The 14,111-nt window shown below is 35.5% G+C and overlaps 1 protein-coding gene across 1 annotated transcript in view; it reads right to left on the reverse strand.

The window, feature by feature from the left end:
• LOC145670001 (alpha-N-acetylgalactosaminidase-like) overlaps nucleotides 1-10,037 on the reverse strand; it is a 146,944-nt gene extending 136,907 nt beyond the window's left edge. Inside the window, exons 1-3 of the mRNA XM_081738341.1 lie at nucleotides 9,886-10,037; nucleotides 6,475-6,649; nucleotides 1,257-1,431 (exon numbers count right to left, since the gene is read on the reverse strand). Coding sequence (XP_081594467.1) covers nucleotides 1,257-1,431; nucleotides 6,475-6,649; nucleotides 9,886-10,037 — 502 coding nt within the window. The remainder of the gene's footprint in view (nucleotides 1-1,256; nucleotides 1,432-6,474; nucleotides 6,650-9,885) is intronic.
• Between the last annotated feature and the right edge of the window lie 4,074 nt (nucleotides 10,038-14,111).

The raw sequence follows: 14,111 nt of genomic DNA on the forward strand, positions 1-14,111 counted from the left end.
TAAAATAAATATATAAAATAAACGTATAAAATAATTTTAGCTACATAAATATGTTCAATATATAACAGCAAAACAATTTTACCTACTTGTCCTATGATACCTGACTATTGAACCACCCTGTATAAGAAAAATATTACAATATAATTAGTATTTGCAATTTAAGAATTTAAACCATTATTAGAGATAAAATAAATACGTAATATATACACAAACAATAATTATGGTTATATCAAATGTGTTATATAAACTCAAACAGTAAAATCTTTTGGAAACTGTGGTTCAAAGTTCAAGCACTCATAAAACAATTTTTACAAAGTGCCATGCTTTAGCATTTCGCCTATGAAGAGTATTCATACCCATTAACGTTACAACTAAAAATCATTTCAATAGTATTTAGTTCTGGGTTGTGAGAAATTTTCGGCTATTTTTACCCCACTAAATAGTGCCTTCTGACACCTGTTGTTACTAGCCCCATTCAATTCTACAAAAGGCAGTTTAGACTTAAAATTTAATAGGAGAACCGATGGTGACCAACATAGATAGGTGTCACTGTACATCACCCTCCGGTGAGGAATATGAAATTCCGTATCTCACAACTAAGCTGAATTCCACAATAACGGCGAGCAATGTGATTTAAAGACTACAAAGGAGATAAGTCAGTTGTTTATAATTTTACACAATTAACCTGCTATCCACTGACTTAACTATTTCTTCCCCTGTAGGCAAAATCTTTAACATTAAATTTCTTAGTGACTTTCTTTTTTCTACTATGGGATTTAGTTCATGCACACTACACCTTTCAGGCTACACTATTCTGCTGTTAACTCATTTTCGACCAGTTCTTTTATAGTCTTCATTTGTGTTTCTTCTAAGGAAATTAGCATTGAAGCCGGAAGTACTAGTAAATTTCAACCACTTCCAACATTGGTAGAGCGTTGGTAATGACATGTTCCCTTGAGGCGCTGAATCGATTGCAAGAAATCGTTTGTCTTTATCTATTTGAATTTTTTTTATACAGCGAAAAACGCTGAGACCGGAAATGGTTATTTTCAAACCTATTCTCGAGATTGTGCCTATTCTTGAGAGGCTGAATCGATTGCAAAAGAAAAAAAAAACGCTTCTCGATAAATCTTATCGGTTGTGCTCTGATACCTGTCGATAGACGGAAAGACGGACATACCCGTTCTGGAAAACTTCCGACCCTTATCCATAAATGTACTTTGGAAAAGTAATAACAAAAAAAGTTTTGAACCTACCTGTGTCTAACACTTCTGGCACATTACAACATCCGTCAATTTTTAAATAGTCAACTTCCCAATCGGCAAATGTTTGAGCATCGACTTCCAAATAATCAATTATCCCTGGATAATTACGACAAGTTTTTGTTCCTAAATCTTCATATATCCCCAATTTTAATCCATTGGAATGGATCTATGGTAAAGAAATAGTAGACTTGTTAAGGATACAGAAAATTCACAGGTTTTGGCATATTTTGACAATTTATTATACAGTTAGATCGTTTGTTTCTTAATATTCAGTTGTTAGTTCTCGTAATACAGAGGTTGATTCACTCACATTGAGCCAAATTTTAATGTGCCATTTACCTAGGAAATGTTATGTTTCCAGCACTGGTTCTGTTCGATCTGAAGACCACCTCTACTGACTATTGGCAGATATTGGAGTTTCCATTGCAGAGACTGCGTAGCAGCTCGAATATGGGTATGACATTCCACTTCTCTTTACAGGCTTTCCATAGACCGATGAAGGTGCGGATTCGATGATGGGACAGGCGCTGCTTGAGAAGTCCGAAAGCACAATAGTCCATTGAGCCAGCATCTGGATTCTTGACAGGGATGTCAGAGAAGAGAATTGACGAATTTTCAGTTCCCTGTTCCATACGGCAATAGAATTCCAGCGATGTTTTCGTCGTGTGGCTGGATGCGTTATCTAAGTGCACTCCAACCTGCTTGAAGTCTTTTCCGTACAATCCTGGGATTCTGGTATATTTCAGTCAGAACATGAGTCTGGTAGTACGCATCATTGATGTTGACGTTCTGCTTCAACTTTCTGAGACGTAGTTTGCCCCTGCACGAGAAACTGACTACAATCATGAACTCTTTTGGGTAAAGTTTTTGTCGTTCCCGTATGGTGGACCCATGACTCTGTGCCGCATATTTCCGTATAATACTATTCACAATGGCACGACCTACAGGAAAATTAGTCACTTGACACATTTATGTGATGCGTGAATATGGAAACTTAGCGGCGGAATGGTGCACAATGAACCTCTCCCAGAATTTGTTCAGTTTCAGCGGCATCAGACTACGCTCGACGACACTGTTCTACTACCTGATTAACAAGATACTGTTGCTTGCCGTTGCTTGTGAACACTTGCACATTGACTTCGGCTCAATATAAATGAATCAATCTCTGCACAAGATACACTGAAAGTGGAAGGGACAGAGATCAATGCCGAATATATAAAGTTCTACAATATTATTAACGTTTCACGAAAAAAAAGTCCAAAGATGAAACGTATACCAATCGATAGATCTTATGGAACTCAGTAAAGTGATATCACTGTAAAAGTTCATGTGTAGGTTTCCAGAAATGGAGCAAAATTTAAACTTTATTTGTTTAATTAAACAGGTTGGGCGATATTGATAAGACACATTTAAAATGCATTTATGGAGCATGTTGAACGCAACATTTATCACTAACTATTTGGAACATATTGCCAAAAAAAAAAAAAAAGTTTTGGACTGTGTTCAGTGTTTGAAGATTACATCCGTTAGATGAGCGCTACATTGACAATCATGTTCAACATAGTTTGTTTCAGGGTTTCGGCAAAGGTATGCGCTATCTCTCCTCGGATACTGCCCCTTAATTCATTGATGGAAGTGGAGTTTGTGGTGTACACCTTGTTCTTTTAGATAAGCCCACAGGAAATAGTCTGGTGAAGTTCGATCAGGGAGATCTGGCTGGACAATGGATATAACCGAATTTGGAGAAGAAGCGTAACGGGAAGTGTCATCCAAGGGTTGTCATTGAGAATACTGCAGGATCCTGCTGCATCCACATGTCCCTTACTTAGACCAAGCCGTCTCATTTCGGGAATGAAGATTTTTCGTAACATTGTGTTATACTGAAAAGGGAGAAAGCAACCATGCCGAAATCCTGCAGAAAAATATGCTGAACATGATTGTTAGGGTCAAAGAATGTTTTCTTCAAAGTGACGCCTATCTAAGAGATGTAATCTTGAAATACTGAACACAGTGCAACATTCCTGTCTTTTGACAATGTATTTCACATAGTTTGGTAATAAATATTGTGCTCAACATGCTCCACAAATGGATTTTCAATGCGTTCCATCAATATTTCTCACCCTATATTATTATAAAAAATAAGACGTATATCAATTGACAGAAGACATTGAGATGAACAAAATGTCATCTGCAGGTTAGTTCAGATACGTAGTTTTTGAAGAAGAACTTTTATGATACTAAAAAGTTATAGAGGTTATTTATTTATTTAATTATTTACGTGCAATATATATAAAAATACATTGTTAGTGAATTGTTGTTTGTCATCTACTAACACTGACACACACATAGTCCTAATAGGGGACTAGCTCAGGAGAGTAATGCTCCCGGAAGTAGGAACGGAAACACAGTTCTGATTGGTTGGCGTTATCTATGTCTTGCCACGTTGTATTCAAATAGCAGAATTCAGACGATTGTTGTTGTCGGTCTTCTTGGCCGAGTGGAGCCGGTGGGTGTAGCCGAGCGGTCTGAGGCGTTAGGCTGATGATCGTTAGGTGAAGCCCATTGGGGGTTCGAGTCCCTCTGTAGTAGCAAGGGTGGAATTTTAACTGTCCTCGATGTTTCTGTGTTCGTGTCCCTGTCGTGTCTAGTAGTCCTGAAAAGTGGTTGTAGTAGGAAATAAGTCAGGAAGTTAAAAAAAAAAAAAAGTGGGCTGGCGCTATATGCTAATAACGAAAATCTCTTTTGGCGTGAGTTCAAACCCGGCCCGAGGAAAGTTTTTTAACATTTTTTTACATTTTTATAACACTTTTAAAATTAAAATAATACGAAAATAATACTAAAAAATGTGATTTACTTACTTTTGTGCAGATAAGTAGTAGTAGTAGTAGTAGTAGTAGGAACGGGTTAGAAGCCCCGCAGGGCTCGTTTTGTTGCCCTTGTACTCCATGATATAAGGCTCGTTTTGTTCCCCTTGTACTAAATGATATAGATTTTGTGACCAACTTAAAACAACCGACTAGGATAGCGCGTAAAACAGCTGGCTAGAGTAGCGCGCGAAAAAACGTACTTCCGAGAGTATTACTCTCCCGAGCGGGTCGTCCTAATAGTGACGCCATAAGAGTACTTATAAATTTCTATTTTTAAAAATCGTATATTTAACAAATACGTGGTTAGGTACTTAACGATTAGTTACAATCAAATTCTTAGAATAATACGTGTATGATTAACCCTAACGGTTTTCTTTTCAATAATCAATCTCTTCTACCGGAATAGAAATCAAATGAAATATGCCCTGTAGCTAAAGGAAACGGATGCTGCCGAGGTTGTACGAATTCTTTGCTAATACTGAGTCAATAATTAATTTCTATTTCTATTTATTTTTTCTGTCCGTAGTAAGGCTGTGTAGAAAGAGACTTACAGTTTCAAGTAGAATCTGAACCATTGTATTGCGTTCGATGTTACCTCACCGGGAATCCAATTCATTTTCTCATGTACAGAAAATAACACATTAGCCATTTGACTAGCGATAAGGCTTCTGCTATTGCATTGGTAAACTTATCATCATTAGTGCTAAGTCCACAGAGATTCGGGGATCTTCGCTTTACTGATGGCATCAGTCTGTACTGCAGCGTTTGCATTTCTATATGATATCCTACATTCATTGGGTTCTCTTCATAACATTTATCAATTTGGTTTAGATTTCGACACCAGTGAACTTCTTCCTTCACAATCCTATGTTGGCCAAGCCCTAGATAGTTCTTTCATGATAGTTCACTATAATGATTTATGAAGAAAAACTAAAATATTTACTGTGAAATTGCGCGAATAGTTAGTTTTACTTAGTTTCTATACATACTCTCAGCAAGTGGGAACAAGATATCATTGACTCCATAATCGAATCGTCAATAACTGGTGACCAATTAGTGGAATTCGGATTCTTATTTGAACAGCTAAAATGCTTCCTTTTGAAAATATTATTTTGTGAGCATTAAGTTTTCTAAAATGTCACACTTTGTTAAAAGTTTGAAGTGTGTGTGGGCTAATGTGTTTTATAATTTCTTTTTGTTTCGCGTGATTTTACATTAGTTTAGAAATTTGCATATGATTCTCTGTAGTTAAAGATATAAACTCCTTTACAGTTTAATGAGCGTATGTGTTGTTTATAAAGGAGAAACGGGAGCGACAGGAATGAAAATTATAAGACAGACTTACTTCCAAGGATATTATAAAATAGAGAATCTAACTGTACAACAAAATCGTGAAGACATCCCCACTCCGCTCACTCCGACCAATAAGATCACAATGTTTTGAGCCAACATTCGTGGCGGAAACGAGAGTAGCCAATCAGATGTACCGATGTTCGGTTGTTTTTTGTCTTCTTGAGTTAATGAAGATACATAGTATGGGCAAATCCTCTATTTTATAACATCCTTGCTTACTTACTTGTCTAGAGGCAACGGCTCGCATCTAGGCAAATCGGTGGTTGCTTTGAAGAATTGACTATTTACACTTTCTCTAGAAATACTTCGTACCTTCACTTAAATGAGATAGGTGTGATTACATAGGTTCAAACTTTGCCAAGGAGTTTGTATTTATGTTATTGTATATGAGAAAATAATCGGACGTGTAACAATTACCTACATACAATACTCTCATTCAGCCGGCTACTCCGAACAAGTTGTTAAAATTTCTTAGGTTTCCAGAATCAGTACTTAAACTTTCTCTCTACCTCTAGGTCCACTACCCACAAAAAATCTTTAGAACTATTTTTGAGCTGCATGACTTAATTCTAGTCACTATTATTAGTATTATTGAAAAATAATTATAATGTTATGGATTGATATTGAGCTATAAGTTGCTTGACACTTATAATTCATTTCAAATGAATTTCTGTCAAGTGATTTCTGATCCATCATGTATACTAATATTAATGCGACCTATATTACTCACAAAATCGGTTGTTAAATAATCTGAACGACACCACTGGCTAAGACAACACTGCTTTCCGTAAACCTACCTGACATATATCTGTAGTCAGTGATTTCTATAATAATAATAATAATAATAATAATAATAATAATAATAATAATAATAATAATAATAATAATAATAATAATAATAATAATAATAATAATAATAATAATAATAATAAATTGCACTACTACTGTACTTGAGATATAAGCACATCTAGTTTGCTATAGTTACTTACATAATCAGCCAATGCTTGAATTCCACTGGGAAAACGTTCTGGATCAGGCTGCAATTTTCCATCTGCATCCCTTACTGTGGATAACCAACAATCGTCAACGATAACGTATTCATAGCCAACATCTGCAAAGCCCCCAGACACCAAAGCATCCGCTATACTCATGAACAAATTCTCACTGTTCAAGGAAATTAAAAAAAAAAAAAAATTACTCGAAACATCCTGTATTTACTATTACTAGTTACATTTGATAAAAAAATATGAGGATCCGAGAGTTTGCGATATAGAAGAGATGGTGACTGTGTAAGTAATGTTGGAAGGATGCGATTGGTGCCTTGATACAGAAAGAAAGCAAACATCTTCAAGTACGGAATTGGAGACACGGTGGCTCAGTGGTGTCCTCCCCGCTAGTCTAGTGGCTAGTACGTGCGCCTTTGATGTACGGGGTCCCGGGTTCGATTCCCGGTGGCAGAGCCTTTGTGATTTTAACTGTCCTCGATGTTTCTGTGTTCGTGCTCCTGTCATTCTAGGTGATTGGAAATGCAAGTTAAAAGGAGTAAAACAAGTAAAATTAGTAATAAGTAATTCAAGTAAGTTAAAAAAAAAGTGGCAGAACGTTTACCTCTGGTGTGTGAAGTCCCTAGTTCGATTCCCGGCCAAGAAAGTTCATGGTGACCAACATCGTGACCGTAGGTTTTCTCGGCATACTCCCATTTCCTCCCACTTTTTCATTCCACCAATTCTTCCATTATCATTCACTTGCTTTAATCATTGTCTCCTTTAGCCTCAAAGGCATAATTGCGGGACGTTAAATTCAAAGTTTTCATTTCACATACGGAATTGTTTATATTATTTTACGATGTGTTTGCAGCGAGTCTGTGTGTGAGGAAGAAGCTAAAAATGAACTTTTATCAAAATGACACAAGTTTTTATTTGTAAAAGTTAAGGAAAACAATTGCAAACGAAAAAAAATAGACTTAATTCTTTGTTAAAACTGGTGTTTTGACTTTACAAAGTTTGTAATCATTCTGTAAATATTCACTGATGGAATGCTAGTGAAACATTTATTCTTCACTCTGTTTGTGTCGTCTCAGTACGTTTTAGTGATCACTTTCTGAATTGTGAGCCATCTCTCCTTTTCCTCCCTTTCTTTCCCTTACGTACGTACAATGTAAGCTTATTGAAAGAAACCACAGTAAAAACAGGATTATCCGCGAGTATCGCTTTTTTTTTTTTTTTTTACCCTGCTCCTGTCGCGCTTAATTATTTTTCAAAGTAGTCGCTGCGGACTGACATTCCTCATGCAAATAAGTAGTGGATGTTTAAAGACATAAAAAAAATACATTGTAAGAATCAATATTTCCAACGTAGAGCAAATAAAGTGTCTGTTGTACTGTACATATTTTGTGAATTTCATTACGTTTTTTGTGCAATAAAATATAGTTTTGTGCTGAAATATTTATTATTTTGGGTTTACACCTCATTTTTAAATTTCTTTTTCTAGTAATCCGCGGTGCCCTTGCCATCTAGTTTCGTGGATAATTGGGGCTTTACTCTATTCATAAATTGGATAATTAGTCCTTGTTGTTGACAGTAATATATCCAAAAACGTGTTAATCAATATATAAAGTGTAATTTGCTTCTTGAAGTATTTATAAGATACGAACATTACTTTGAATAAGTATTTTAAGTAAATTTTAATACGAGGCCTCTAGAATAGCTGCAATATATGCGTCAACATGTTCGTTTTTACTTTTATGAAGAGTTCGGTTTGCCAAAAAGTCTTTGACATATCTGTTTTTATAGCAATACATATTACTACAGTACGTTAATATACCCTAACACGCTGATGCATTAATATTGGTAGTGACCCACGCGCATGAAAACATTCTAAGTCCGGTTTCGCTGTTAAAAATAGCGTCTCGTTTGAAATGTCTTAATGAAATGTCTGTCTGATACACGCCAACGCTTCTACCATGTAAAAGAAGCATTAGTGGAGCATAAAATGGTAACGGGAATTTTTTGGTATTTCCCAATCACCTTTTTTGTTATATAAATTTCCTTCTATGCACAATAACAAAATAGTTACAGTCAGGGTGCGAATTGGCGGGGGGGGGATGCCAGGGATTTCCCCCCCTGACAAAAATCTTTCCTACCCTGGAGAAGAAAAATTCTATCCCTGGCAGGGATAACTTTTTCCCCCTCTGGAGTATTTTTAAATGGACATAAAGATAAGATAGAAAAAGGGAACAATTCTTACTTTGCGTAGCTAACCTAAATATTACTTGAGTGAAAATTTATGAAAGATCTCACATCTCAACTGTTTTGTACTTGTTATTATTTATATATATATATATATGTGGGGGGGTAACTGGGTGCGCATATGGGTGAAATTCATCCCCCCCTGGGAAAATTTTTCAATTCGCATACTGGTTACAGTTCAAGTCTTAAGTTCCTCCGTTGCTGAGTTCGTAGAAACGCAGAGACAAAGAGTCGTAGGGCGACAGGATCCAAGGCTGTTTGTGGCTAAGGAGTGTGTGTAGGTACCTCTCAGAGATCAGGCGTCCTAGAGAGTGAAGGTGATGATCAATCAGTGGAGATTGATGTCTTCAGTGGTGTTGTGGCTAATTTTATCCATTAATGTCTGCTGACTTCGTTGATGTTCGTTATTTGGCGATTGTTGACAATGTTCAACGACATCTTCGTCATGGTTGTCGTCTGAAGTTGTTTACATCCTGCATGTTGGGTTGGTAGCACGTACAGAACCTTGCAATATTCATAAGCTGTTAGCTTTTCTTACAAATATAATGTTTCTTTGAGCAGCAAAACCATATCAGAAAAAAAATCTCTAAACCTCCTCGAAAGCGACTTTTTGGAAAGCTGTAACTTTTATCCCATTGGATTACTTTTTATTATAGGAAACTGACAAGTGAGACAATAACAAATTAACTCAACTGATTGAGAGAGTAAATACTATTATATTCTTCTAATTTTAGTTCCAAAAGAACTTTATTCTTTGATTCTAAAGCGTAACATTATGGGAAATTAGTCAGAAACATTTGTCAACACTGCGCGTTCAAATCCTCTTTTGAACGTTGGGAGACCACACTTCCTCCTCTTCGCTTTTCTTCTGTGCTACAAAGTGTAGCCAATCACGTTCACAGGCCTATTATGAACGTGGTGTAATGATGGGAAGGACATAAGCAAGGGGTAAAGAAAGTATTTAAAGAAAGTAAGGTGTATAGTATTTAAAGAAAATTTCTGGTGACTGTAATTAGAAAAATGAAAGAACGTTTACGATAAAATACTATATATATATATATAAAGGAATAATAAACAACACACAATAATTGATTGTTCATGTAATGTTGTGAATTATGAAGGCGACGACTCTGGCAAAAACCAAACATTTACCTGATGCAATCATCTGGATAGGTGATACAATCTATGACACATTGAAATCGCTGCCATGATATCCAACCCATTGGTGGAGTTAAAGCCACTCCATTGTCCAAAGCTTGTCCCACGGTGAAGAATAGGAAGACAACACAAACGCCTACGAGCATCGTTACTTACAATCAACAAGACTGAAAGACGAAAGTAAGAATTAGAAGTTCTTTTTCGTAATTCTTTATTACGATTTGAATATTTCTGTACGACTGTGAAGAATTCTAAATTTTCTTTTACTCTACACTAAGATATGTAATAGATTTCTTTAATCTAAATCAATGTTGTAATAACTACGACATAAATATTAATGTTGAAATAAACAAGTAGGTATATGCATGAAAATCCTGTGTGCTAATAAAAGGAAATATTCTAACGGTGTTGAATACCTGGTTCACATCTATTTCCTATCCCACTGACTTATATGATGAACTGTTTTCGTTTTCTTTGAAATGAACTCAAATTCCACTTATTTCTTCTTGGATCTATTTAAACATTCGTGAGAATTTGATTTTTTGATACATAATTTTATTATTTAACTAGTTTAACCTGTGGTCTCTCCACAACGCATCATTCATATATGACCATGAATCTCCTTGTCATTCCTCACAACTCTGTACATGTCCCTTTACAGACAGAAGTGAAAGACGTCTTGATTTTAAAAAAAATCGGCAAGGGGTACCATAAAGTGGATATTTTTTCGATTATTTTTTCAATATCTCGCACCATTTGCAAGATTGAGCCTACTTCCAGTTGCAGTTTCTAATTCATGTATGATCAGTGTTTTCTTTCTTCTTGCATACAGTGTGTAATAAGTAAATACATTACATACACAATTAATTATATTGTCAGTGATATATGGTGTTCACAGGGCAGAACACTCCAAACAATAAAGATTCAACTTACTGTTAAAGTGGAGAAATGGCTATCTTTCGTTTTCCATTATCATTTGGCCATGAAACAAACGCCTAAGATGTATACAACCCATATATACAATTATGTGGTGTTGGAATGCATAATGTGTAGGATATGATGTTTTAGTTTTTTTTTTAATCAACACTTCTAGTGTACTCCTAAGAAATGTAATAAACAAATAACGGCCAGTTTTTTTTTAATTATTCAATTAAAACTGGACAATCTACGCAAAATTTCCAATCGATCAGTGAAAACGTCATTTTTCTAGAGCCTGTAGTTTCCGAGATCTCATTGTCGAAAGGATTGACCACAAACATATAAACATAGTTTAAAAGAATTCTCAAGATGGAAGCACAATTCACATGCATTGATTTTAGAGAAGGCTTATTAAAATACAAAGGCTTTGAATAATAATTTTATATCATAAACTTTATGAAAAAGATATAGTTAACTAATTTAGACTATTTAAAGTACAAATACTTAAAATGTTTGTCTCTGTTAAACGTGAAATCAAACATAACCGTAAATGAAAGATTCGAAAGCCAAAGTTATAGGTTGGAGCTCAGGCGCTTTTAATTACTATTGTAGCATTTTAATAGATAGATAATAAAATTAACTTAATTACCGTAAAATTGCTATATAATGCCAAACCAGTTTGAAAACAGCAAGAAGCATTAGACTTGAAGAAGAAATCGGTAAAGCATATAATTAAAAAAAAAAAGTTCATTTCAAAGAGAACAGGGAAATAGTTCCCCATATAAATCAATGAACTAACAAATAGATGAGTTCAACACTGTAAAGGGAACAAGGCCACTGTTCGAGATAGCTGCTGTCATTCTAAAACAGATACTTTACTTCCAATATTTGAAGTTATTTCTTTATGGTAACTGGGAAATGGACAAATACAAAGCTGGAAAAGCTCATTTTTTTAAATCTTACTATAGAGAACCTTGTGTAATGCTCAAAATATTTACTGCGCAACGTCGGTGTTCTGTTACGTATGTTACCATACCACACATAGTCTAATGCAGTGGGTCTCAACGGGGGAGGGGGGGAAGGAGCATGAAGAGTTTGGAAAGGGGGCTTAAACTACTGATCTCCATCCTCACTTCTTTGGATCTAAAATCAGATGCTACTCTTCGATTTCTCTTAGAAATCTGCAGCCCAATATCTATAAGAATCCTTCCAACTGTTTATAATATATTTGCAAGTTCTCACGGACAACACATATTTCAAAATCCTTGGAGTAAGGGAGTTGGGAATAGTTGGACCACAATTAACAGTTGCAACAACAACTATCTTAACTTATATTCGACAGGCAAGTGCATACACAGCAAAAATTTGATGGTAATAATTCAATTTTAACCAAGATTAGTGGTCTGAGCATGACTATCACAATTTCACATTAGGACGGAGTGAAAATAACACTGCATCAGTATTACAGAACTAGGTGAATGAACGAAGAAACGCAGAAATAGGAACAGCGTCACAATGACCGTTCTATATGTACACACCATGTATTGTTAGTAACATGGCAAAAGCAGGCCATAAGATATTAATAATTGTAACTACAATATGTTACTCGTCTTGATCAGCGATACCTTTCGTTTGTTAAGAACAATGAATGATTCAGCAAAAGTATCATAGCCTCCCTAAAATCCTGATATATTATATATAAATGTATATTTTAAGAGTAGGCATTACTTAACTGTCGTTGAGAATTTGTATTAGGTTTTCTTTCTTTCTTTCTTTTTTCTTTTTTCCTTTTTTTTGAGCTCCTTCGTGGCTAAGCGGTTAGCATACGCGCCTTTGGCGTGGGAGGCCCGGGTTCGATTCCCGGCGGGAGCTCATGTGGTTCGAATTCCACGTTAATCAGTAGGTCCACGTCTCATATAGCCTCGCTGCTGAACGGGACGCTAAACTAAAAATCAACTCAACTCTTTTTTCCTTTTTTTTTACTGTAAGCAAATCTTTACGCGGTATATTTGACATTCACACGAGGCAACGAACAACGTTTCCTCTAATCTTTAGCGAAAATTGTTTTATGATCGTATGAATTTTCTGATAACATTTACATGAGTCAAATTGCTGCCATCTGTTGCACCTATATTCAGGAGGTTGCTCTTCTTCGTCGACCACATTTCGTTCTTCATAACTACTTATAATACCTTGCTTTATGATCCCTCGTAAGAGTCATGTTCGTTTAACAAGGAAGAGTATGTTTTTGTAAACGTAGTTGTTTAGTATTGTATATGGTGTTTTAGTAAAATGATCGTCATCATGTCAAATGGTTGATTTAACGACTACCATTTTAACAGTTTGCTCCAAAGTGGGATCGAATTGAAATAACATAAGCATATGTCAGAATGTAACACAACTTGATTATCACACAGCCATTATGTTGAATCGACACAGTCGCATTCTACTGTGTAGTATTGATAGGCAAGAAGATCTCGATCCTTGTACTTGCTCTAAGAGATGTCCATATTAAACCGCTTTATTTTCTATTTCGAAAGGACATTTATAAGACTTTGGAAGGTGTAAAAGAAGTTGAGAAGTGAGGCAATATTATGTTGGTGGTTTTGTATTAAAATAATAATGATGAAAAGAAAAGAGTTCGTGGCTTCTATCAGAGATTTCTATAAGATAATTACGTGTATTTACTCTAAGTTATTACATCTTTTGGGGAGTAAATTCTATAAGTGACCAGTACGTAAAAATAATGTAATTCTAAGAGATATACTGCTGTTTACAATGTTGAGATTCTGAGATGTCACCACATAGCATGAAGTTTTAACTTGAAATTGGTAGCCTGCAAATGGTATGAGGCTAGAATGGAACGCTGTGAAGGTTGAAAGAAGAGTCTATTTTCGGTCCAATCTTTTGCAATCTAGGTTAATAACGTTGTACCCCATTAAACTGTTTTCATTTGTCATCGAAACCAGTGTTGCCCCTGAAACGAGACGTGGAATAAGGTTTTCTTATCTGTACCCCATCAAATTGTTTTTACTTGTCACGAAAGTAGTGTTACCGATGAGACGAGAAGAGACGACGAGAAAAAAGGTTTTCTTGTCTTACCCCATCAAACTGTTTATACTGTACAGGGTGGCCCAAAAGTAGGTATACACCCCTGCATTGATCAAACATAACATTCTAGCTTATGGGTTTATTTTCCAAGGCTGTTCCGAGCTTAAGATATAAGTAAAAAAAGCTTTAAGAACAAATAATAAAGAAACTAAGTCTTTTTGATGGATAACAATAGAAATTATATAAAAAGC

This window comes from Thermobia domestica, chromosome 14 (genome assembly GCF_964235325.1).
Source record: "Thermobia domestica chromosome 14, izTheDome1.hap1.1, whole genome shotgun sequence".
In the NCBI taxonomy this organism is placed as follows: Eukaryota; Metazoa; Arthropoda; class Insecta; order Zygentoma; family Lepismatidae; genus Thermobia; species Thermobia domestica.